At 38.4% G+C, this 25833-nt stretch overlaps 2 protein-coding genes across 5 annotated transcripts in view; both read left to right on the top strand.

The window, feature by feature from the left end:
• Window positions 1-6365: 6365 nt before the first annotated feature.
• Window positions 6366-25833, top strand: part of MCM9 (minichromosome maintenance 9 homologous recombination repair factor) — a 72649-nt gene continuing 53181 nt past the window's right edge. The window contains exons 1-7 of one of the 4 annotated variants that reach the window (XM_036024626.1): window positions 6366-6712; window positions 8891-9209; window positions 10712-11028; window positions 12584-12665; window positions 18268-18468; window positions 21934-22059; window positions 23644-23763. In XM_036024626.1, the coding sequence (XP_035880519.1) occupies window positions 8906-9209; window positions 10712-11028; window positions 12584-12665; window positions 18268-18468; window positions 21934-22059; window positions 23644-23763 (1150 nt within the window). In that variant the 5' untranslated portion in view covers window positions 6366-6712; window positions 8891-8905. Of the gene's footprint in view, window positions 6713-8890; window positions 9210-10711; window positions 11029-12583; window positions 12666-14225; window positions 14273-18267; window positions 18469-21933; window positions 22060-23643; window positions 23764-25833 lie in introns of those variants that run through there. The other 3 variants (XM_028508398.2, XM_036024623.1, XM_036024624.1) reach the window with 3 other exon arrangements.
• Window positions 18475-19463, top strand: LOC114493803 (40S ribosomal protein S15a-like). The gene has a single exon (XM_028508400.2). It carries the CDS (start codon window positions 19038-19040, stop codon window positions 19386-19388), a length of 351 nt encoding a protein of 116 aa, XP_028364201.1. The 5' UTR covers window positions 18475-19037; the 3' UTR covers window positions 19389-19463.

Raw genomic sequence — 25833 nt, 5'->3', positions numbered from 1 at the left:
GCTTCGTATCTCATAATTGGACATTTATTTACCAGGGTTTTGATGTAGTCCTCATGCAGGCAACTGTGTGGGAATACAACGATGATAAACACCTGTTCTCAGGGAACACATCCCTACTTGCTTATGTAGTCCAGAACCAAACCTTTTTCCCACATCAGAGCCGCAAATAAGATTTATGGGGTGCACAGTGGTAGCAGAAGCAGGGAAGAGGAAGTGGTTAACTCCGCTTAAGTGGTGGCTACCTGCCTACCTAATGTGTCAAGACCTAAGCTTGGCATGGAAGTGGCACCCAAGTATAATATTGAAAGATGAGTAGCAATTAACCAAAGGTAGGGCTGTTCTAGGGACAAGCTAAAATAAAAGTCAGGAAAGAGCAAGCCGGCTGCATTCTGAGAATTCAGTGCAGCTGATGGGACTAATGTGGCATAATCAGAGTAGCCGTTTCTCCAGCACCTGCCTTTTATTAGACACTACAGTTTTAACATTAACCCTTCAACAAATCTGATAAAGAACCTGAGCACTCCCTACTTTGCCATCCCCTCGCCACCAACACACACAATTATACAGCTGGAAAGGGTTGAAACCTGTGCTGTTTTCATTATGTTCCAAATGGACTGGAATGCTCAGTAAGGAATTCATCTGGATCCTCTAGAACTTTAAGCAGGCAAAAAAACCCCAGCATGCTGTGATACTTCAAGTTTTTTAAGTCAGCATGTTGGCTGCAGTTTGCTCAGGAAAGATGGGCACCTAAATAGCAAGACCAGTTTGAGGCTTACTAAGTTGGTTCAGATGTGGACTGAACCAAAGAAGTGTTAATAGGAATGGAGATGAGGGGATAAAGAGTAAAAATGTACAGTCAGGAGAGTTGTTGACAAATATGTATTGGACATGAAAGAAAATAAAGTGTGGACAAAAGATGAAGTTTTATTTCAGGTATGCTGAAGTTAAAATTTTTCTGGAATTAAACAGTTAAACACAAGTGTGGTGTATGTGACATTGATAGAGCCGATGGGTTGGATAGAACTTTGGGGGACACCCGCATTTCGGGATCAAGCCACACTTGAATGAGAATGGGAAGAAGAGTTGTAGATTGAAAAAAATCATGGTGTTGTGTGAGAAGGATTTCAAAGAGAGAGCAGCCAACCAAGTGCTGTAGAGACCAGGACAAGGAAATAATGAGAAGTGGCCTTTGGGTTTGACAGTTAGAAGATGGCCTTAGCAAAAGCTAGATTCCAGGGAAGTCAGGTGGAAGAAAGATGACAGTGAATGAAAACCCTTCTTTGAAGAAACTTGGCTATGCAGGGAAGGGGAAAGAGAAAGAGGTGAGATTGGCATGCAGAGTCAAGGTGGGTTTTTGTGCTTTATTGTATTTTCTTGCAGGGAAGAGAGAGGACAGGGATTAAAAGGACAAAAAAGGAGACAAAAATTCTACAACTTTCAACTGTTCACTGGGTAATATGTAACATTAAAAGAGTCTAAGAGTCTCATATAAATGGTTAGCATTGTGATTGAAGAAGTTTCAGTAGGACATTTATTTTGATAGAATATAAAAAGCAATGTGGAATCCTAGAATCTGGAGTTAGAAGAGGCTTTAAAGGCTATCTCTTCTAATGTCCCACACAGTGTTTGAATGCCCTCCATAACATCCCTGACTGAACTTGATTGATACATCAGTGTTAGGAAGCTCTCTTCCTCTGAGGCTCCTGAGCGTTGGCTCAGCCACCAAGTGTCATAAGGTCTGTACTCTTGGGCCATGTAAATAAACCAATAGCTGCTATCCAACCTCCCTACAAAAATGAGATAGTTTGGGACAGGTATAAATTACTGTAGGTGAGTAAATATTGAATAGTTATCTTGGAGATACACTAGAGAGATGAAAAAGGGTTGTTAGGCAGTGGTTGAGATGAAAGGCTATGTATTTATATTGAAACCCATCAACGTGATGGTGCTCTCTGGCCATCTTCTGGCACTTGGCTGCAGGTTCATAAGAATGGATGGTGACACTTAACAGAACCCTAATCCTTGTTATGTACAACGGAAGAAGGGAAGATTGCAGAGAAGTGATGATAATGGTAAATATGCCCTTTATCATTTTTAATACCTTATTTGTATGCTAACATTTTAGAAATAAAACCACAGTGGAAGATACTATCAATTGCCTTACTAGAGTCTGATCACAAATTTCCAGTGTGTCTTGGGGTGGTGGTGGGGAATGGCAGCCTTTCCCTATGGATCCAAGCAATTCTAGGACACCACCTGCATGTTCGTTCTACAGTTCAACTCAATTCTGTCGCTATCTACCTAGAGATGGCATCAGATTCCACACATTAAGGGGTCAGTCCTACAACAACACTCTTCAGTTCAGATGCCAATCACAAGCTCTGGTTGTTACCTGTACTTCTGATGCCTGGCTATAAATCAGAGGTTCCCATGACCCCCTCCTTGGATTCAGTGACTATACTAAAGCAGCTCACAGAACTCAGGAAACTCATTTATTCACTAGATTACAGGTTTATTACAAAGGATAGTAAAGGATACAAACAGCCAGATGAAAACAGAAAGGGTGAGGTCCCCCCAAATGGAGCAGCTATCCTTGTGAATTTTAGGGCCCAGCACAGGGACATGGAAAGTATCTGGGTCCCCAACCTAAAGTTCTCCAAATACAGTTCTTTTTGAGTGTCTTATGGAGGCTTTATTACAATACATAGGCATGACTGATTAAATTAATTGGCCATTGGTGATTCAGCTCAGTCTCCAGCCCCATCCTCTTCCTCAGAGGCCAAAAGGTTCCAACCTTCTAATCACATGGTTGGTTCCCCTGGCAACCAATCCCCATCCTTAGGTGGGGTCCAAAAATCACCTCATTAATATACAAAAGATAACTTTCTGGCTCTCATCACTTAGTAAATTTCAGTCCTTCTCAACCTATTCCAAAAAACTGAACCAGAGAGAATATTTTTTAATGCATTCCCAAATTGGGAATTAAAAAGTAAAATTGTCACCATTTGCCAATGACATGATTCCATCTGTAGGAAACCCTAAAGACAAGAACTATTAGAAACAAAAAAATACAGTAAAGTTGCAGGATACAAAATCAATATACAAAAATCTGTTACATTCCTATATATTACACTAACAAAATATCAGAGAAATGAAGAAAAACATCCCATTTACAATTGCAACAAAAATAGTAAATACCTAGGAATAGCCCTGGCTGGGTGACTCAGTTGACTGAAGCATTGTCCCATGAACCAAAAAGGTGGTGTGTTGTTCCCAGGGTAGGGCACATACCTGGATTGAGGGTTTGATCCCTGATCCGGGTACATACAGGAGGAAGTCAATCAACGTATCTCTCTCTCCCTGCCCCCTTTCTCTGTCTCTAGAATCAATAAACATATCCTTGAGTGAGGATTTCTAAAAAGTAAATGGAATGATAACTATTCCATGTTCATGAATAGAAAGACTCAACATTGTCAAAATGTCAGTTCTTACAACATGATCTATAGATTCATCCCACTCCAATCAAAATCCCAGCAAGTTATTTTGTGGATCTTGACAAGTGATTCTAAAGTTTACACAAAGAGGCAAAAGACCCAGAATAGCCAACTGAATATTGAAGGAGAAGAACAAAGGAGGAGGACTAACACTACCTAACTTGAATAATACTCAGTCTTGGATAGTGTGGTGAAAGAATAAACAAATCAATGGAAAAGAATAGAGGGCCCACAATTAAACCCATGTAAATATAGTCAACTGATCTTTGACAGAAGAGCAAAAGCAATACAAATCTTTTACAAATAGAGCAGAGATAGTCTTTTTAACAAATGGTACTAAGAACAACTGGACATTCACATGTATACACACCATCTACATGAATCTCACACCCTTCACAAAAAGTTAAAGTGTATCACAGGCTTCAGTGTTAAATACAAAACTGCAGAAGTCCTATACCATAGGAAAAAACCTAGATGCCATTGGTTTGGTGATGACTTTTAAAAGTATGACACCAAAAGCACAATTCATGAAGAAAAAAATTAATAAGCTGGATTTGATTAAAATTAAAAAGCTTCTCTGAGAAAGACAATGTTAAGAGAATCAGAAGGTAAGCCACATGCTATCAAACACATAATATTTACAAGACACATCTGACAGTACTCTTAAAACTCAACAATAAGAAAACAACCAAAAAAAAAAAAAACCAACCTGATGTAAAAATGGGCAAAAGACTTTAAATGACACCTAACTGAAGGTGATATACATAAAAATAGTAAGCATATGAAAAGGTGTTCCACATCAAATGTCATCAGAGAAATAAAATACAAAATAAAATGACAAAGAGATACCATTATGGACCTATTAGAATGGCCAAAACCCAAAACACTGACAATACCAAAGGCTGGAGAGAATGTGAAGCAATAGGAACTCCCATTCATTGATGCTGGGAATGCAAAATGATGCAGCCACTTTAAAAAACAATTTGGTGGTTTCTTATAAAACTACACATACTCACCATATGATTCAGCTGTCATGCTCCTTGGTATTTACCCAAGGAAGCTGAAAGCTTATGTTGCACCAAAACCTGCACATGGATGTATGGAACAGCTCTCTCCATAATTGGCAACACTTGGAAGCAGCCAAGATATCATTCAGTAGGTGAGTACATCAAGTGTGGTGCATCCAGATACTGATATATTATTCATCACCAAAAAGAAATAAGCTATCAAGGCATGAAAAGACATGGAGGAACCTTGGATGTACTACATTACTAAGTGAAAGCAGCCAGTATGAAAGGCTACCTGCCCACTGTATGACTTCACCTACAGGGTGTGGCAGAAGTAACACCTGCTTCAGTGGGTTGGTAGGGTAATAATATGGCTGTAATAATTTATAGTTTTAATTTGAACATTTTGCCTAAAATGCCATATGGTGTGCTTGAGTGTGATATTGTTATATTACAGAATTACATGCTTATGATTTTGTAGTACAAGATTTTGTAATAAAAAGAGGTGTTATTTGTGCCTGTATATGACACCCTGGAAAAGGCAAAATTACGAGGACACTAAAAAGATCAGTTGTTGCTATGGGTTAGGTGGGAGGGAGGGGAGGATGAATAGAAAGAACACAGAAGATGTTTAGGATAGTGAAACTATTCCGTGTACTACAATAGTGTATACATGTTATTTTACATATGTAAAAACCCACAGAATGTACAATGCCAACAGTGAACCATGAACTTTGGGTGATAATCATGTTGACATATGTTCATCGATTATGACAAATGCACCAGTCTGATAAACGGATGTCAATAGTGGGGTAGGTTGTGGATGTGTGGGGACGGGATATATGAGAACTCTGTACTTTTCTGCTCAGCTGTGCTGTAAACCCAAAACTGCTCTGAGAAATTTATTATTTTTATAATAAGTTTATTATTTTTAAAAATAAGTTATTTTTTAATTTAAAAATTTAAATCAATTTTATTTTATACTGGAAACATTCAGAAATTAAAATTGAAAATATCATTTACATAGCATTAACAGGTATGATTTCCCCTCCAGCATGATTTTTATGGACAAATCTGAATTAGAGATAGATTTAACAAAATATCAGACATTGATGAGAGACATTACATATTTAACACCTAAATAAATGGTGAGGTTTATTTTGTTCAAAGGTCATATGATTCAATAATATTAACATGTAAATTCTTTCTATACAGACCTATATGCTATACAAACCCAACAAAAATCCCAGCTTTTTACAGAAAATGACAAACTGGTTTTAAAATTCATATGGAAACACGAAAGCCCAAACAATTTTGAAAAAGAATAAAATTGGATGCCGAACACTATCTGATTTCAAGACTCACTAAAAAGCTACAGTAATCAAAGACAACGTGGTATTTTTGTAGATAAATAGAATAGGAAAGTCTTAAAGCCGTACATATAAGGACATTTATTTTTCACATAAGTGCAAAGGTTTTTGAATGGAAAAAGTTCTTTCAAGAAACGGTGCTAGCTATCCATATGCAAAAAATAATCCGTTTTTTCGCATGTACAAAAATTAGCTCAAAATGAATCATAGGTATAAACATAAAACCTTCACTCTACAACCTCTAGGGGAAAACACAGGGGAAAAATCTCCGTGGGTTTAGGTTTGGTAGGGTCCCTAGATCTAAAGCCCAAACCACACACAATCCCTTTCTGAAACAGCTCAGCACAGCCCCTCCTTCTTCCCATTCCACCTGGGGCGGCAGCCCTTCTGCAGCCCCGCCCAAGGACGCCTCTTGCCCCGCCCTGATTCCCTGCTCCGCCCCGGACCCTCCTCGCCCCTCCCAACCCGTTGCGCTCCGCCCTCTCGCGTCCGGAGGCGCCAGGCCGGGCGCGCGCCCGCGTGCTTCCCCACCCGGAAGAGCCACCTGAGCGGCGAAGTTCCGCGGTGCGCGGCCTGGCGCTCATCGTGAGCGCGGGTAGGGCCGAACCGCTCGCGTAGCGCCTATTTAGCACTCTTGCGAGGCGGGCCCGCCGGAGCCTGCGCGCTCCCGCGGCCGGAGGAACCTCGAGCGAGAGGTCCCGCGTGCGCACCTTGCCCCGCCTCCACCGGCCACTTAGGGTCCCTGGGCCCGCAGCGCGACCCCATCGCCAGGCCAGAGTTCTCTGCGCCCCTCCGAGTCGAGAGCAGGGCACCGCGGTTACTTCTGACACTGTATGCGACGGTAAGTGACAGCCGCTGCCTTTTTTCACTGTTATTTATTTTGTCGTTTGCAGTTGGTCCCAACTGTCGCCCACATTTGGTTAGTTCAAAAACTATTCAACTCGGGGACTGGTCTGGTGACTGAGCCACCCGGGAGCTGAGCCCGGGAAGTGTCACAGACCTGCCACGTGTTACAACACGGGGCTGCGTGTTCAGGGGCTGCGTCCAGAGATCTAAGTGTGGATATCAGCCGTCCGAGCTGGGCTGTACTACTTCTGCCCAGCGACCCGCAGTCCGCGGGGGAAGAGGCGGGCGTGGATGGGGCGGGCCCTGGGACTCCGCGCGCCCGGGCGAGGGGGCGTGGCTCCGGCAGGTGCGTCCGGGCGACTGGATCCGCGGCGATTCCCCAGGGAACTAGCGAGCGGTCACCACTTATTCACCCTCCTGGCTTTACTTGTTGGTGCTTCACTTTGGAGGATAAAATAATACATGATTGTATTTTACCCTCAACTATTCATAGGGATCTTGAAAGTTGTAAAACAGTAAGTGCCTCCGGCCTGTATCTGAGTGGGCACGTTTATAGGGTTAGTAAACTGCTTAGAAACAGTCGATCAGTTTTGTACAGATACTGAAAATGAATGCCATTTTTCAAGATGCTCTGTTTAAAAAGATTAGGCAAAATTGAATCTGACCTGAATTTGAACCATGAATTCTACCGCTGCCCACTTTCTTCCCTGGGTGGAGCTGTCTTCTAAATTGCTAAATTTGTGGCTTCAAATTTAATCTGCATTTATAGAATCTTAGAGATTCTCTTGTAGTCTCTCTTGGGAATACAGGCTTTTTTATTTTTATTATTTAACAAAGGCCACATCATAGATATACTGTATGATTAGTTCCTTCCCAAGTGCCTTTTCTGCATTACCTTTGGCTGAGTTTATATTACCTAACTACAACAAACTACTTCTTAGTGTAGTGGCCATACTGTATTTTCACTTATTCTCTTAGATACACATATACCCATCTGTTAATCTCACACTGGCATCCTCTAGTCGTCAGGATTCTTTAATCATTTTTCTTTTATAGAGCCTAGGGCAATCAATGTTAGTTGAACAAAGTAAGTCAAATTAAAATACACTTGTACTCCAGTGCTCTCTCTGTTTTCAAACCAAATAAAGATTTCTTAAATGATCCAGTTGGGACAGTTTATTTGGGATTGTCACCCCATTTAAATTAATCCCCTCCTTTTTGCTCCTATTCATACTGCACTTTTACCACTGTTATAGTGCTATGATATTGATCTGTCCTTTAGTTCTCTGAGAGGATAGAGACCCCTTTACTGTGCTTTCATTTCAAAGCATAATGCCTTTTATGTGGTAGATACCTGTGTGTATATATGAAAATAGAATGGGGTAGGCCCTTTTAATGGTAGATACAAATTTAAAAAAATATTGCCAAAGGAATAGGTAAAGTATAAATATACTATACTTATTTTCAATCTGTAGTCAGCATTTAAAGACCAATTTTCCTTTCCTCAGTTTAATTATCTAGTTCTTTGACACTCTTGACAGCTGTTTTTGCTGAAGCCAATAGTTTTCCTGGGTCAGGAAGAGAAAATATCAAATAAATTGACCTCCAAATGTAAGTTTCTAAAGCTAATCTGATAACTATTCAAGTCATAACTGGCTATCAATCTGAATAATAGTGTATGTTCTGTTTATGTAGCAGAATATACATGCCTCTGTGTGTGTGTGTGTCTAACTAGAGAGACAGAGCTAAAGAGAGACGTTCTTTATATGAATAAAACCTAGAAGCAGGACTCTTATAAAAAAACTCTACCAGGAGTAACTTTAGCCAAAAGACTAGCATTTAAGATTACTTGAGAGTGACTGTGAGTGAGAAAGTTGCTTAAAGAAAAGGCAAGGGCCTTTTTACATAATGCAGGGTTAATGAGGAGGAAGTTTTGAAGAACTGGGAAAGACATTAGACCATTTTGGATTTTATAATCAGTACCAATAAAATTTTTATCCACTTAAAAATAATACATTTCGTAAGTAACAGATAACTCAGATCTAATTAAAATTAAAATTCAGGTAATATTTTGAGATTAGAATGTGACCTAAAGTGAGTATGATTTACATCCACACAATTTTTGTTAACGTGTGTAGCAAAGCTATAATACAGTTCTTTCTTTTTTCTTTAGTTACCTACATCCAAGATGAATAGTGACCAAATTGCACTGGTTGGTCAAGTGTTTGAATCATATGTTTCGGAATACCATAAGAATGATATTCTTTTAATCCTGAAGGAAAAAGATGAAGATGCTCATTACCCAGTTGTGGTTAACGCCATGACCCTTTTTGAGACCAACATGGAAATTGGGGAATATTTCAATGCATTCCCCAATGAAGTGCTAACTGTTTTTGATAGCTCACTGCGAAGGTCAGCCTTGACAATTCTCGAGTCCCTTTCTCAGCCTGAGGGTGTCTCCATGAAGCAGAATCTTCATGCCAGGATATCAGGTGAATCATTTAAGAATTTTGTTGCTATGTTATTCTCTAGGAAGATTTTTGAGAAACCATAACACATTTTGAGTATAGAACACTAAGAAATAATTTTTATTTACACTTAAAAATATATTCATTGTATAGTTGATATAGCAATTGTCAGCCCCAGGGGCATCTTAATGAAGCATTCCCCAGGAATTTGGAAATATTTGTTTTCTGAGAGTTAAATTGTAAAGTGAGCACATAATAAAGCAGAGATATATAAAAACTTTCCCAAGCCAAAGTATGGCTCCCTTACTGGCAAAATGCAATGCAAGTTAATATCAATAAAGAATATTTTCATTATAAAGTGGGCAAGTCAGCCTCGGAAAAAGTCATAGTGACAAACATTGGTGGTGCCTCCCTTGTTTGTATAGTGCACAGTATATGGAGAGAGAGTCTCAGCAAACAACAGAAAATGCAAGTCTGTCTGGGACCTCGTAACATGTAATACCAGTATAATGTAGCCTGGTGCCTTAAGCATTCAGTTCCTCTAATTAATTTTCTTAAAAAAATTCCATGTTTCTCAGACTACTTTCTGATTATTATTGTCTGGCTTTCAGAGTGGATATATCTGTGGGGAGAAAATGTGCTGACCATAGAAACTTAAAGTATAATCGTATCTATTATAGTTATTTCTCTTGAGCTTGACAAATCTGACAGATCCTTCTTCTGTGTGCACACTTACCAGGTTTCACAGCTACTAAATTCTGAGGCCCAGACAGTGGACCATGACACACGAACCAGTGTAACAAATGCTGCTTTGATAAACCTGTTAGGAGGCAGCCTTTGACTATCACAGCCAGCATTGCTCTACTCCAAAGATATATTAGAGCCAAGCATGAGATAGGGCATTTTCATGTAAAAATTTTCTTTGGCATTTTGCACCTATCAAGCTGCCTTTTCACTAGTAGTGAAAACCACAAGGTTTTTAAAAGTTAAAACAATGCTGTGGGCAAAACTAGGTAATTCAAGGGTTGGAAACACTGTCAGACTTACATATTAATATGTGCTGAACCTAACTAAAAAAAAAAAAAACCAATACCCTTTTAGCACTGTGGTACTTTTGGGTCATTGTGCTACCTTCTCTTTATCACTGAGCCTTGTGGTTTACTCAAAGAGTCATAAACTGGTTATATGTGTGGCAGGTGGAAGTATAGTCTTTGTTGAATGCGGTTATAATTATATACTCTATTTAGAGCCTATTGAAATAGCCCTCTTATGAGAATGAATCCTTTTTAAATCCTGCTTATTATATCATCTAGTATGTACTTTTAAAGCTAGTCCACTGATAATTGTTATTTGAAATAATTATTTTCTATCTTAATTGATTTCACCTGATTTTTTTTCTTAAGTAAAACATGAAGTTTTTTTTTTTCCTGAAATTGTATTTTCTTCCACAGGAAATATGAGGAAAATATACTGCATGGAGTCAAATGCCAAGGTTGATGTAGTTTTTGTTTTTTTTCCTTCACCAGGTTTGCCTGTTTGTCCTGAGCTGGTGAGGGAGCACATCCCTAAAACCAAGGATGTGGGTCACTTTTTATCTGTCACTGGGACAGTGATTCGAACAAGTCTGGTGAAGATCCTGGAGTTTGAACGGGAATACATATGTAACAAATGCAAGCATGTGTTTATGGTCAAGGCTGACTTTGAGCAATATTATACCTTCTGCCGGCCGTCCTCATGTCCCAGCTTGGAGAGCTGTAATTCTTCCAAATTCACTTGCCTCTCAGGCTTGTCTTCATCTCCAACCAAGTGTAGAGATTATCAGGAAATCAAAATTCAGGAACAGGTAAATGATCAAATAAATAAGCAAAATGACAGATTTGAAGGAGTGTTATCCATAGTTAACGTCATGGCAGATCCGTGTTACGGAGTTGAATGCAGTAGCTGTATTGGATGTGTAATGCACACCTAGAGATAATCCTGTTAAAATTTGTTCGGCTAAGCAGACTCTTAAGAAAGAACCAAAATTTCATCATGAAGATACGCTTGATGGTGCTGGTAGGTCTACAGATGAGCTATTAATGATTTTTAGGAGTGGGTGGGTTTTTTGAATGTTGGCCATTAGGATTCTTATAGTTGAAATACAACGATGATTTTTTCATGTCATTAGTCGTGGATAAGTCAATGTAAGAATAATAATAGCATATATCGTATTTAAAGTATTGTTTTTGTGCTTAGTTTTGTAGGGTTTTCTTCAAAACCCTCACCAATTTATGGGCAGATTGCTAGGACTAGGGAACACCTAACGGATTACAAATGAAACTTGTTTCATCACTTTGTAGAAGATTGAGTGTGAAACTGTTGTATGTGTATCAGAATACATTCTTTAGAGATAATGATATAAACACATTGTTATATAAACATCTTGCATTGGCAAGAGGATTGTGGAATAACTTAATGATTATGTTAAAATTAAGTGAACATTTAAGAAGTTCAAATTAGTTGTACTTACCTAAGGGATAGGAGAAAAATTAAATGGGTTGAACTGGTTGTTAAACATGGGAGTGGGCAAAATTTGGGGTTTAGGCCAGAAGTTTATTTAGTATGCCAAATTCTTTAATACATGAGAGTGAACCTGTTGGTTTTTTTTTTAACTTGCCACCGAGACAGAAAGGCTTATTCAGTGTCAAGGACTCTGACACCTTCTGTTTTCTACAACATTCTTAACTCATGGCTTCTATTTCTATGGTTGTCTATAGTTCAGAATAGTGGCTACAGCTCCATCACATCTGTGTCCTAGTCAGAGAACAGAGACAAGGAGAAATAGGCAGAAGTACCCACCATCTCACCAGAGTCTGCATTTAAGTAGTGTCCTACATATGTACTTATATCTCATTGGCCAGAACTTTGTTGTATGACCACAGCTGGATGCAAGGGAGCCTGGGAGATACAGTCTTTTTGTTGGGTACTCGTTTATGTAGAATAACCAGGGTTCCTTTTCTAAGGAATAATCAAAGGAACTGAGTGACTTGTCCTAGGTCTTATGACTAGAAATCAGGAAAGAACTGCTGCTTTATTATACATAACATTATACATAATATACATAAGCAACTTTGTTATTATGTTTAGTAGTTGGAACATGTGTATGTTTTGACCACCCATAAGGTAAATTATATTTGGAGATATTTTCCAGATATTGGTGTTTTTATTTTACTCTAGATTTTATGAATTCCTAAAATGATAGTATGCACAATTTACAAGAAAATTCCATAAATCCTCATCATAATTATATTGTATGACAATACCAGAGAAATAAAAATGGTAGTTTGAAGAATTATTAGGTTCATAATACTTAGCATGTATTTAAGCATATTTGGTATCTGTTTTCTTTTCTTGGCTAGGTTCAACGGCTGTCCGTTGGAAGTATTCCACGATCTATGAAGGTTATCCTAGAAAATGACTTAGTAGACACTTGCAAATCTGGTAAGAATTAACTTTTGTTAACTTATACAAAAAGTCTTAATATATTGATATGGAAAAACCACTTTTTGTTTTCCCAAGAGTGAGTGTGAAGACTTGATTGCTTACCTTGAGAACAGAGACTGGCGTGGAGGTGGGACATGATAGCAGGAAAGAAACTGGGCTGGAGCTTAGCTATCTAGTCCAGCCACTTATTTTGTAGATGAAGAACCTGACTTGCCTAGGGTCACTTGGAAAGTTAAGTGACAGAACTGGAACATGAACCCAGATTTACCAACGTCTGGTCCAGGACTCTCTTTGGGGTACTGTAGCTTAACAGCAGCATCTTTTAAAGATGTTGGTTTTAGTGGGCAATTATATAAGATGCATCAGAGAATGTGACTCTTGTCAAATGCTACTGCGGCCTTAATGGTGTCTAAATGAAAGGAAGTGATTTTTTTCTGTGTGTTCTGTGTTGGTGACACCACTGTAGGAGTCACATTGATTTTCGTCTTCTGTCCTCTAAGGGTCTTCAGTATTTCCACTAGCCAGTTGCCTGAATTGGGAGGGAATTTGAATCATACTGAAAAAACTGTGGGTGTTTAGCATGGGTAAGCCTCAAAAATGACATGACCATCAACTTTCATTTGTTGGAAGATGGACATATAGAAATGAAATTGGAATTACAGAAGATGCTGTTGGGTTTCAGTGGGCTGGAGGTGCAGGAAGGCAGACTTTGACTCAGTATCCACTAATCAGAGGTGTCCAACATGGGCCTTGGATGATGGTGAGTTTAAGCAGAGGATGTACAACATATTGTTGACTATTTAGGCCTCGTGATCAGATGGCCTAAATGTTCCAGGCAAATTAAAGACTTTGTGAGCCTCGATGCTCCAGAAGCCTAGTTGTTCTGATGCCATTCTTAGTTATATCTTTATCTTTAGGCCAAACAAACAATTCCTAAGCTTTCCTTTGCCCCTCTCAAATCACCTTGTCCCCCTTACTCTTCTCATTGGGAGCTTGGGAAGAATCAAACTTAAAAAGTATTTGTGGAAGGGCGAGGATTAATCTCAGTTCAAGCCTATAAAATGGAAGTGTTCCACACTGAATTTTAAATTATTGTTTTTATTTTTAAATGATAGGGAAAGGTTTTATTTGAAAAATTACAGTATTAGAAAATGTTGTAAATCAGCAGTGTCAGCCAAGGGAGCCAGTACTATTCCCTCTTCTTCAGTATCTTATGAGATATTCTTAATAAAATTTGGTATTTTTTGAAATGGATGTGTTAGTAATAGATAGCTTGTGTTTGTAATACAAAAAGAGAATAAGAGAATAAAGGGGGCTTTCTTCAGCTGTTGGTAGGGGGTAGGGCTGTAAAGTTTACAGGGCACTGGTCAGTGAAGGATAAAGATCACAGACAGGAGCAGACTGCCTTCACAGTGATGATTTTAAACTTTTATTTATTTACTTAGTTATTTGTTTATCCATCCTCACCTGAGGACAATTTTTCCTTGCTTTTAGACAGAGGGGAAGTTGAGGGGGGAGAGAGAGAAACATTGATGAGAGAGAGAACCATCTATCTGTTTTCTCCTGTATGTGCCCTGACCAGGAGGATCAAACCTGCAATATAGGTATGTGCCCTCACTGGGGATGGAACCTATAACCTTTCGGTTTATGGGATGATGCTCCAGCCAACTGAGCCACACTGGCCAGGGCTCTCTTAAGGTTTTAATCAAAAACTATTTATAACTAAAGTACTTGATGTTTTCCATAGATCAACACAGGTATCATCATGCATTCTTCTCCCTCACTGCCATCTTTCCATACTGACAAAGACTCTACTATAGAGCTTGATAATCTTCTGGATTTTTAGACTTTCAAGTTGTCCCCAGAGCTACAAATCTTTCATAAGCTTCTCTTGGAAATCTGTTCCCTTAAAGCCACTGTCTTCTATTCCCTACATGCATTTCCAGGCCCTGTCCAGACCTTTGTCTATGAGGAAGATATGAAAACTTATCCTTTCTCTTTTTTACTCTTATTCCAAATAACCTGAAAACTGCCTAACAAGCCCTGGCCGCATAGCTCAGTTGGTTAGAGCACTATTCTCACATGCCAAGGTTGTTGGTTTGATCCTGTGTCAGGGCACATACAAGAATCAACTAATGGGAAAAAAAAAAAGAATCAACCAATGAATATGTAAATAAGTGCAACAACAAATAGATGTTTCCCCGTCTCTCCACCACCCCCACCTCTTTCCAGCTCTCTCTCCAAAAAGTTGATTTAAAAAAACTGCCTAACAATTCCACTTCCTTTTTAAAAAGATTTTACTTATCTTATTTTTTTTTTTCAGAGAGAGGGGAAGGGAGGGAAAGAGAGGGAAAGAAACGTCTGTGTGAGAGATGAGAGAGAATCATCTATTGGTTGCCTCTTGTGTGCGCAATCCGGTGGGGACCGAACCCACAACTTAGGCATGTGTCCTGACCCAGAATCAAACCACAGCCTTTCACTTTGTGGGCCAGGCCCAACCAACTGGGCCACACCAGTCATAGCTCCACTTCCTTTTTTAACATTTAAGTTAAATTGAAGGTGGGTCAAAAAATGGCAATGGTTGCTAAACCTTAGCTGAGTAGAAGCAGTTACCTTTTAATTTACCTCAATATTCTCCACATTAAATATTTCTCATTTTCTCTAAAATGCCCTTTATCTCTATAAACAACAAATAGCACAGGTGAGTACACTGCGCAGTAGCAGCTACATCTGATCTTATTCCACGTCCCAGTTCTGCCCTACCGGACAAATCAAAAATGCTTCATTTCATCAAATTCCATCACTTCCCTTTTCTTAACCTTAGACTTCCCCAGATGCCTCATCTATGAAATATTTACTGAACTAACATTAAAATGATGAGGCAACACTATGGAAATGAAAGTTCAGTATCTACAGTCAAATAATTCTTTATCAAAATACTCACCCCATCCAACCAAGAATCACCAACTCATAGTTTGAAGTTTATGTCAAATACATTAACAGTTTATAGTTATTTAAAAAGTATACTAAAGAAATGACAGCTTTGATCATGGATTTCCTGATAAATGGACAATCTGGGTCAAAATACCTTGTTCATATAGGACTCCAGATTTTAATGCAAATTTGTAATATTTATATCAGCAAAGCAATGCTTGTATGAGCCTAGCCTGAACATGAAAATATTGTTTAATATAAAAGGTGTTTCCATACAGTTTCTTTAACTGAATTTTTTCTGCACTGAAAAGCTCTTAAGATATTTTTCTTTCAAATGTCTCTAATAAATAAGAATGTATGGAAGCAGTCTGTCAGCAGCTTTTTCATTATCCACAGCTACAAACTTCTGTGAGAATGAAAAGACAATAAACCCTCGCTCTTCAGGGATTTACAGTCTGGTTAGGAACCCAAACTGACATGCAGAGTAATAAAGTGGAGGTCGTGTGCGGGTATATCTCAGGGCAGTACATCAGGGGTAGGTCTGACTAGGGATGGCTACAGTGGAAGATGCACTTCAGAAGACAAGGAGGCATAGAGAGACTAGATTGTGTGATAGTAAGAAATTTCGCTTTTGGAAAATAACATTGTTTATAATTTTTATGATAGAAAACTAAATGAGGATCTATTGCTTTGGACTATACATATAGTCCAGATTCATATGTTCTGATGATCATATGAATCTGCCATTCAAAACACATATATATTAAAAGCTTTTTTAAGGTATTGGTTGTCTACAAACCTAAGTAGATTTAGTATAATAACTACTATTTATTGGGCACTTATATTTCTAGATATTATGTTAAGTAATTTACGAGCATTATTTGATTTAATTCTCACTGTATTACTGTGATATAAATGTAATCAGTCCCATTTGGTAGGTCAAGGCATAGGCTCAGCAAAGTTAGGTAACTTCCCCAAGGTCACATAGTGAAGTGAGTGGTAGGGCTGGGATTTGAATCCAGAACTCATGAGTTAGTGATCTTGGCCATTCTGCAGTACTCCACAGCTTCCCCATTATCACACTGCTTATTGAAGTCACATTTTTACTAGTATGTGCTGTATCTAAAAGTTAAGTTCCTCATTTGACCCAGTAAAATCACCATAGTAGAGGACTATTCCAAGTGCTCATATAAAGTAGCCCCAGTCATTTTCCTTTTTATTTTTTCTTAACTTTTTTAATTTATTGATTTGAGAGAGAGAGAGAGCACACTTTATTGTTGCATGTATTTATACATTCATTGGTTGCTTCTCATATGTGTCCTGACTGGGGACTAAATTCACAACCTTGGTGCATTGGGACAATACTCCAACTGACCTACCTGGCCAGGGCCACCCTGGTCATTTTCATCTAAAAAATTTGGAGCAGACAATATAGTAAATGATCATTATTCTTGATTGGGTTTGGAAACAATCCAGGAAGTAGCTCAGGAAGGATCTTGAAAACTTGTGAAGCACCTATTTAATTTGTTTGCTACAATAAACTTTCATTTGGCTCTAAGTTGGCTTTTGATTATGTGAATTGCTGCCATCAGTTCCATAAATTTAGCATTTTGCAGAACATTTCAGAAAATCAAAAGCTCTTTGGATTACACATTGCACATTGAAATTTAGAGAGTATAAGGCATTTTGTATCAGCAAATATATATTTTACACAGCCTTAGAAATAAAGTTCAGAGACAATATTGTTGTACAAGACATAAACACCAGGATTGGGTTTGGAATATGTCCAGCATCCTATGTTCAACAAGACTGAACTCTTTGGGGATTAGGTTTATATCTTGGGGGAGGGGGGGCTTTTCTCTAGTACCATAATATTGAATGCCATGCATTTATAAAGACTTGTTATTGATGCATTGAATTATATATAATAATAAGCATAGATATCAGTGTTAGGAAAAGGCTGCTATAAACTACCCAAGTCCTATTAGGAAAATGTGTAAAAGTTTACTACTTTGTCCATCAGGGAACCAACCACAAAAGAATAAGCAGGGTCATGTCCTGGGCTTTCATAGTCTATTCAAAGTTGCTTTAATGTAGGACAGGTATTCATTCATTCATTTCTTGGTTTATTCATTTTTCTTTGTTCATTAAAAAAGCAGTGAATTAAATGTTAACAAATGTATTAAGTAAAAATTAATATATAAAAAACTAAAACTAGTGTCAGTCATCACGATATTCTTTCCTGAGCGCAAACTGATTGTAGTTTAACCTTCTGGTTGCAGATCTCACTTCTTTAAATGACAACTATATGGCTAGAGATTTTGAGAGGGTGAACATTTCATCCAGTGTAATAATGACAAAAAAAATCATCCAGTAAACTATTTTCCCAGTGAAATAATAATTTGTTGTGATTATAATGTGACAGATTAAGAAAAAATGCTGACTTTAGCTTTTAGCTGTGCAGATACAAGTACCTGTTTTTAAAAAATCAGGAATCCAGTGGCTTTTGCACCCAAATTGTTTTCTGAATGAGTGTTGGATGAGTGTACAACACTCTACATCCTGGTCAGGAAGTGGTTCATGTCTTAGCTCTAGTGTTTGTCATGGGAGTCTGTGCCTAGCGTGCAGGATGCCATTGCTGGACTCACTTGGTGCTTTTCCCCAGGTGATGACCTCACCGTTTATGGGGTCGTAATGCAACGGTGGAAGCCCTTTCAGCAAGGTGTACGATGTGAAGTGGAGATAGTCCTGAAAGCCAACTATGTGCAAGTAAATAATGAGCAGTCTGCAGGGATCATCCTGGATGAGGAAGTCCGAAAGGAATTTGAAGATTTTTGGGAACACTACAAGAGTGATCCCTTTGCAGGTTTGTGATTAAGGGCATAAAGCTGATAATTATCAATGACATTTCATTCAGTAGTTAAACATGTTGTCTGTGATTGGGGGGCAGCCTTACATGCCCCATAACTCAGTGACTGAGTTCATACAACAGTAGTGTCAGTCAGTGCCTCTAGCCACTGTCTACCCTGAAGCCCTTTTCTAGCACAGCCCTTTCTGTTTAGAGATCTGGAAGACTGAGGCCGAATTTCAAGAGATTTTTCTTTTATGTCTAAGTGTTTTAACATCTTGTGTTACACCAAAATAGTTTCAGAATTTTCTACCTTCTTTACCAGTTAAATATACAGTTCCTCCTTTAATAGGCAAAACTCATCTTATTATGACACCTCATCCTATTAAAGTTAAAGCCATTCTTTCTTTTCAGATGCCCTTTAAATTATATGGACATCTTCACACTATTCTGAAGATTTAAAAATAGGAGATAACTAGAAAAGAGATGATGAGGGATGGAGAGATGCAAAAACAATAAGCTTTGTCTTCGCGGCAAAAATTCTTTGTGACACTAAGCTCTTTCCGCCACCTTTCCATGCTGTCATAATGGTGCACACAAACATCCTGCCTGTTGCTCTCAAGAGGGTCTGCAATGCCCAAAACAGAGGCAAATGCCAGGTTCTTAGTAGGCAGTGCTCCAGCATTGTCCGGTGCCTAACTGTAATGATGAAGCATGGTTGCAGTGGCAAGTTTGAAATCATTGATGATCACAGAGCTGGAAAAATTGTTGTGAACTTCATGGGCAGGTTAACCAAGTGTCACTTAATCAGCCCCAAACTTGATGTGCGACTCAGAGATCTAGAAAAATGGCAGAATAACCTGCTTCCATCCCATCAGTTTGGTTGCATTGTGCTGGCAACCTCAGCTGGCTTCGTGGGCCATGAAGAAGAGAGATGAAAACACACAGGAGAGCAAATCCTGAGACTCTTTTTTTAGGGATATAATATATATGTGCAAATAAAATGCCTCAGTTGAGAAGAATAACGTATATGTGTGTGTTGTGGGTAGTGTGGATGAAGGTGAGGATCTGTATCTGACAGGGTAGCTTCATTTTGCTAGTCTAAAGCCAGGGATTACTTGACTGCTCAGCTCTTGGAGACTGACCTGCTTCAATAAGACCTAATACTGTGGGTGTTGACTAGGAGGAGCCAAAGGCTTTATTCTGACTTACAATGACTTCAGGGATTGCATGACCCTGGTGCTTAGATACTGGATAGAAACCCAAACACAGGGATGGAGTCCATTAGGCCATCACCCCACTCTGGAGTGACTCAGTTATCTTAGATCTAAGAAGTTCTCTTCTTTGAGGTAGCTGAGGGCCATAACCACACTATTAACATGGTCTAGAACCAAGTTTGGCAGGGAGGGAAGGATAGGAGCTGGTATCCATTTTAACACATTTTCTTCCATGATATAGCGATGGGAGCTTCTATAGTCACATCCAAAGAGTCAAGTTTTTCAACTTTATACAACTAATTAGGGGAATGGCCCTTCCCCTTTACAATTCTCTGGCACTTCAGACTTGCCTTCATACTATATCCTTTGTGTTTGACTACAGGGTACGGAAATCTTAAGTTCAGAAATAAGCACAAGTAATGTGGGTAATGTGTAATAGTTAACAGTTAAGTACATAGCTCCTGCCATGTGCCAGGTATTGTTTGTTCTTTGAGCTGTACACGTACTAACTCCTTTGATCCTCGATAATTCTATGTGATACCATTATTGTCTCCATTTTACAGGCAAGGAAATGGAGGCAGAGAGGTTAAGAAACTTGTCCAAGGTCAGACAGCTAGTAAGTAATAGTACTGGGATTTGAATCCAGGCTTCTGACACAAGAGACACTGAATCCACCTTTACTCAGCAAAGCTGGCTTCTTGGTTTAGTTTTGGCCTGGATGTCTTCCAAAAGCCAGTTGCTTTGGGGGGCTATTCCTTCTTTACTTGTATGTGTAATCTGCAGATTCTGGTCAGAATTTATCTGCCTGCTGGCAGGTCTTCTCATCTGCTTAGATCCTGGGACTTCATCTTTTCTCCTCTAGGCTTTTCTACCACAGGAGTTTATGAGTTAATGAACTTGCTTCCAGGGTTTACTTAATTCTTTTTGGTCCCCCTCTTTCTTCACTCTTTCTGCCAGCCCAGGTCATAACACTGTAGCTAATGCCACTCAGTCCATTTTGATTCATTACAAAAAGTAGCCTTTATATATTGTGCCATACATTGTAGAGGAAGGCCCTTTCCCTTCTTTGATGGTTTGTTTTGAAGGGAAGCTTCTAGAACTGGAATCATCAGCTAAAGGAGTATGTGTACGATTGTTTTCCTCCTAAAATAGTTATCACTAAACATAAGTACAAACTGACATGAGTGTAAAAGTCCTGAAACATGCAAATTAGTTACCAGCATGTAGACATTAACACTGGTAACATGAACATAGACACAGTACCAGCACAGTAGTGAGTTCCTTGTAAGTTAAGAGAGGCTCAGGAAAGGCTTGTTAGAATCTCATAGGTTCCTCTGTTGGTTGATTAGGCCGGTAACCAAATAAAATACCAACTCTATTCATGGATGCGATAGGCAGAGTCTCAGACTGAAAAACTGGTATTCTCGTAGCACATGATCCGAAGAATCTGAGACCTCCAGCTTTGATTGCTAGAGTTGAAATTTATAATGATCTTAGTATCCCGATACCCTAGTAACTTATTCTTAATAAAACAGAACTTACAAAACTGTTTAGAGCAGGATGTCAAACTCATTTTCACCAAGGGTCACATCAGCCTTGCAGTTGCCTTCAAAGGGCTGAATGTAATTTTAGGGCTGTATAAATGTAACTACTCCTTAACAGTTAAGTGAGAGCTTGGGGCTGCTGCCAGGTAGAAACAAGGTGCCGGGCAGGATAAAACAAGGTGGAGGGAGGGGTTTGGCCCGAGCTCGGGCCTTGTGTTTGCCACCTGTGGCTTAGAGCAATATGCTGAACTGTTTCACAGGGTGGATTGATTTTACTACTTTTCTTACACCTCTGGAGAAGCTCCAAGTATCTGTATTTAAAGGTTATTGGCTCCCACAATCCAACTCACTGTTCTGAGATCAAACACTTTCTTTTTATTTATACAATGGAGTAATTTTACTGAAATTACTGTACAGAAAATGCAGCCAGTATTGTTTTTTAAGGGATTATGTTAGCCTGATGAAGGAGAAAAGGAGATTCTTTTCTGCCCCTTCTAATGTGTGATAAATTTATAGAAACTTAAGTAGGTAACACCAGGAATAAAGCAGACTTTTCATCTTGTGGCATTAATAAGGAGAACTAAGTTATTCACTCCTACTGAATGGTCCTCTTAATCATTTTAGATGATGGAGTGTTATTGGGAGATAGGGTAGGAAGGAAATTTTTGTTATGATTTCTTGAAAACTGTTGGTGTAACTTGTAATCCTTCTGCCTTTCCTAGGAAGGAATGAAATACTGGCCAGCTTATGCCCCCAGGTTTTTGGGATGTACCTAGTAAAGCTGGCTGTGGCCATGGTGCTGGCTGGTGGGATTCAGAGGACTGATGCCACAGGAACACGAGTCAGAGGTTAGTACCTATTTAACATTTCTGAGAAATAGTAACACATAAGGAGAAAAGCTAGAATGTTTCTTTCCTGAATAAAAATTGTTTGTGGAGCTTCATTTTCCAAATGTAATCTTTTAAAGCTGACAGTTGTGTGGTTGTCTAATAATACTTAGCCCAGCATCTACATATGAGGAGCTACTTTCTAGAATTCCAAAGACTAAAAGAAATCCTAAGTTTTTCAATGATTGTATGTAGTTTTGCTCTACCCTCTCAGGGTGCCACAAAATAAAATCTTTACATTTCTGTTATTGTCTGTGTTTTTTACTAAATCCACAATCTCTCTTCAAGAGGAAAAGATTAGAAATAGCACTTTTTAATGGCTCCAAGTCAGTGTCTCTCCATGTGTGACTGTCAGTGTGTTTCTCTCAGACTGCTGCTCTCAGTCACCTGCCTGCTGATTCCCCTTCTGCTGGTGGATTGCAAATGTGCCATCTGCCATGTGGTGCTGCTATAGTTCATGCATTGAGGCAAAGATTACTCTAAGTATGTAATTATGTCCAAATGGCAGAAAGCCCATTTGCAGCTAACACCCTTAAGTAACCTGAATCTGGCATAAAGGTTTATTATGGTCTTCATGTAGGCCATATGAGAGCCATAATAACCATAATAACCTAAACCAAAAAAATACAAGTACATTCTTGTCAGTCATGCTGTTAGCAGGTACTCTAAAACCATGCAGTACAGTGTAGAATAGTGTTATTAGGTTTATGTGTGTGGTGTTTTGATCAGCTACTGTTTGCAAGGCAGTCTGCTTAATGCTGCACCTAAATAGGAGTTTCCTGTTAATACATTTAGAAAATACTCAAATATTACTGAAGAAATTTGTTTGATCGGTGAGGTAATACACACCACTCTATATTCATGTTCATTCGTGTACTTTTAAGATAGATATTTCATTAAACTAAAATTTTCATAAAATGAAAAGGTTTTCACTTAACTGTTGGAACCATAAATAATGTGATAGTGCCTGGCTAATGTGGCTCTGTGAATTGAGTGCCATACTGTGAAGGGTCACCAATTTGATTCCCAGTCAGGGCACGTGCCTGGGTGGCGGGCTAGTTCCCCAGTGGGGGTGCTCAAGTGGCAGCCACACATCAATGTTTCTATTCCTCTCTTTCTCCCTCCCTTCCCCTGCCTAAAAAATAAATAAATAAAGTCTTTAAAAAATAAAAATAAATGATGTGATAGTTATAAAGCACTTACAAAGTCCTGCTTTTAAAAAAGTGCTTAAATAAAAATAAAATCAGAAAATTTACAAATTTTTAAAAAGTGTTAAACATAGGCCTGAATATTTAGAAATAGCACAAAATCTATTAAAAGAATTGACTTTAAATGTTGCATTCAAAAACTATTTAAGGTTGTTATTTATGATGACAGTTAAATTTTCTAAAGATATTCTAGTTTAATCTTTCCTCACATGGCCTAAGTATATAGCAAAAACACTATTTAAAAGACAAATGGACCATTTTCCTTTTTGATTAATTAGACTTGTTTATGGGTCTTTTCATAGAAATTTAAAATTTTACATTATTTACTCTGTCCTAGGTGAATCTCATCTTTTATTGGTTGGGGACCCTGGCACAGGGAAATCTCAATTTCTCAAATATGCAGCAAAGATTACACCAAGATCTGTGCTCACCACAGGAATCGGATCTACTAGTGCAGGTATTTTATATAATAGTTTTTTTTAATGTCACTGCAGAAACTAACACAATGTGGATGTTTTTCCTCTTTTTTAAATTTACTGATTGTAGAATTAGAAAGGGAGAGGTAGAGAAAGAGAACCATCCGATTGTTGTTGTACTTATTTATGCATTCATTTGTTGCTCCTGTACATGCTCTGACTGGAGATCAAATCCAAAACCGTGGCATATTGGGACGATGGAAAAGCACCTACAGTGGCATAAATTTCAAGCTAATTTTTGAGTTACTGCCAAAAATTGAAGAAAATATATAGCATGTCTTTTGTAGCACTAAGAAAATATAAGTTCCACCATCACTTATTTTATAAAAACTTATTCCATATATCATTTTGCATGTTAGTTTTGAATTGTCCTATTCAGTTTTCTCATTTTCTAGTGATTACTTACGCAGGAAGAAGTATGTATTACCTGGCATTTTTTAAAGACACAGCAAACAGAATGTTCAAATTAATTATAGAGGAGGGAAAAAAGTCTTACTTTACATAAAATAGATAGATGATGTCAAGCTAAGGGCATTTCCATGCTCATAGATCTTACAGGCAATGGTAACTCCTATGGGAAATTCTTAGGTAGAAAATGTTTTAGTATGTGCAAAGCATATTTTCATCATTGCAGTGTGGAGCTTTATTCATACACTGTAATGATTCTTCAACAAGTACATTTAAAAGCCTTTGCAGATAGAATGTCAAGATTTGATGACAAAGTGACTTTAAGGAAAAATTATTTTAAAAAACATGTTTTGATGCCATTATGTATTTTTACACCACAATCACTAGGGAAATATTTATTCTGTTATTCTGTACTAGGCCTTTGATTTCACACATTTTATAAATGTTATTTACTACTTTTCAGGGAAGCGTAACATCCATGGCCTATGCTCAAGTTTGAGAAGCTTATATTTTAAATTTATCATAAAGCAGCAAATACTCCATTAATGGTCCTCCATAATGACAGCTCAGTTCTAAGATGCTCTCAGGTTTTGGAATATAACTGACCAGTACATTAGGAATTGACAAGAAAGGATTTGTGATTTGAGAGGCATAGACAAGTTTCAAGATACTGGAAGAAAAGTAGGCAGGAATATAAAGAACATTTCACACGTATTTTAAAATTTGTATGTCCCAGTGTTCTAGAGCTGTATGAAATGATAGCAACGAATCATAAAGGTGACCCCCAAGTAGTTATGTGGAATGTTTCCCAAGTTAATTATATGGAGTGCGAAGAAATGAGTCTATCTTGTGAACTACTAGTAATTCCAGAGTATTTGGACAGTTTTGGAGTGAATGGCTACTGATTCACTGTATTAGCAGTTTTTCCTTTTCTAAATGCTAAGATCATAATCCAAATATGAAGGGAAAAAGACAGGTAGAGGGAATATGTTATTTTAGAACTATAAAAAACTTATTGCTACTTACATCTACCAAAAGAGCCAGATTAGCCCTTCTTTACGCTGTGTATCACAACTCATTAGAGAGTCATAAAAGTCAATTCAGTGAGTCAAAACCAGCACTTTCAAGATGAAATCAATGATACCAGAATTACTGCAAATAGTAAAGGTGCAGTATAAGGGGGCATTTTCATGAAAACTCTTAATATAAATACATGTGTTATGGAGTCATAATTTTTTTAAAAGATTTTATTTATTTTTAGAGAGGGAAGGGAGGGAGAAAGAGAGAGAGAGAGAAATATCAATGTGCGGTTGCTGGGGGTCGTGGCCTGCAACCCAGGCATGTGGCCTGACTAGGAATCGAACTTGCGACACTTTGGTTCACAGCCTGCACTCAATCCACTGAGCTACGCCAGCCAGGGCTTGGAGTCATAATTTTAAAATATTTTTACCATGGGTTACAGTGAAGTTTTGAAAACTGCTGCCATAGACTTCTTTGTAAAATTAGAAACCCCAGATCTTAAAACCAGAGGGTACAACCACACGGAAACCTAAGATTACATAAGGTTATAAATGAACAAATGCATGTGTGCTCCTCAGACTCCAAATGCTTTCTCAGCTCAGATGATATTCTCATCTCCTCCG

The sequence above is a fragment of the Phyllostomus discolor genome, chromosome 4 (genome assembly GCF_004126475.2).
Source record: "Phyllostomus discolor isolate MPI-MPIP mPhyDis1 chromosome 4, mPhyDis1.pri.v3, whole genome shotgun sequence".
Lineage (NCBI taxonomy): Eukaryota > Metazoa > Chordata > Mammalia > Chiroptera > Phyllostomidae > Phyllostomus > Phyllostomus discolor.
This window is presented reverse-complemented; position numbering and strand designations above follow the sequence as displayed.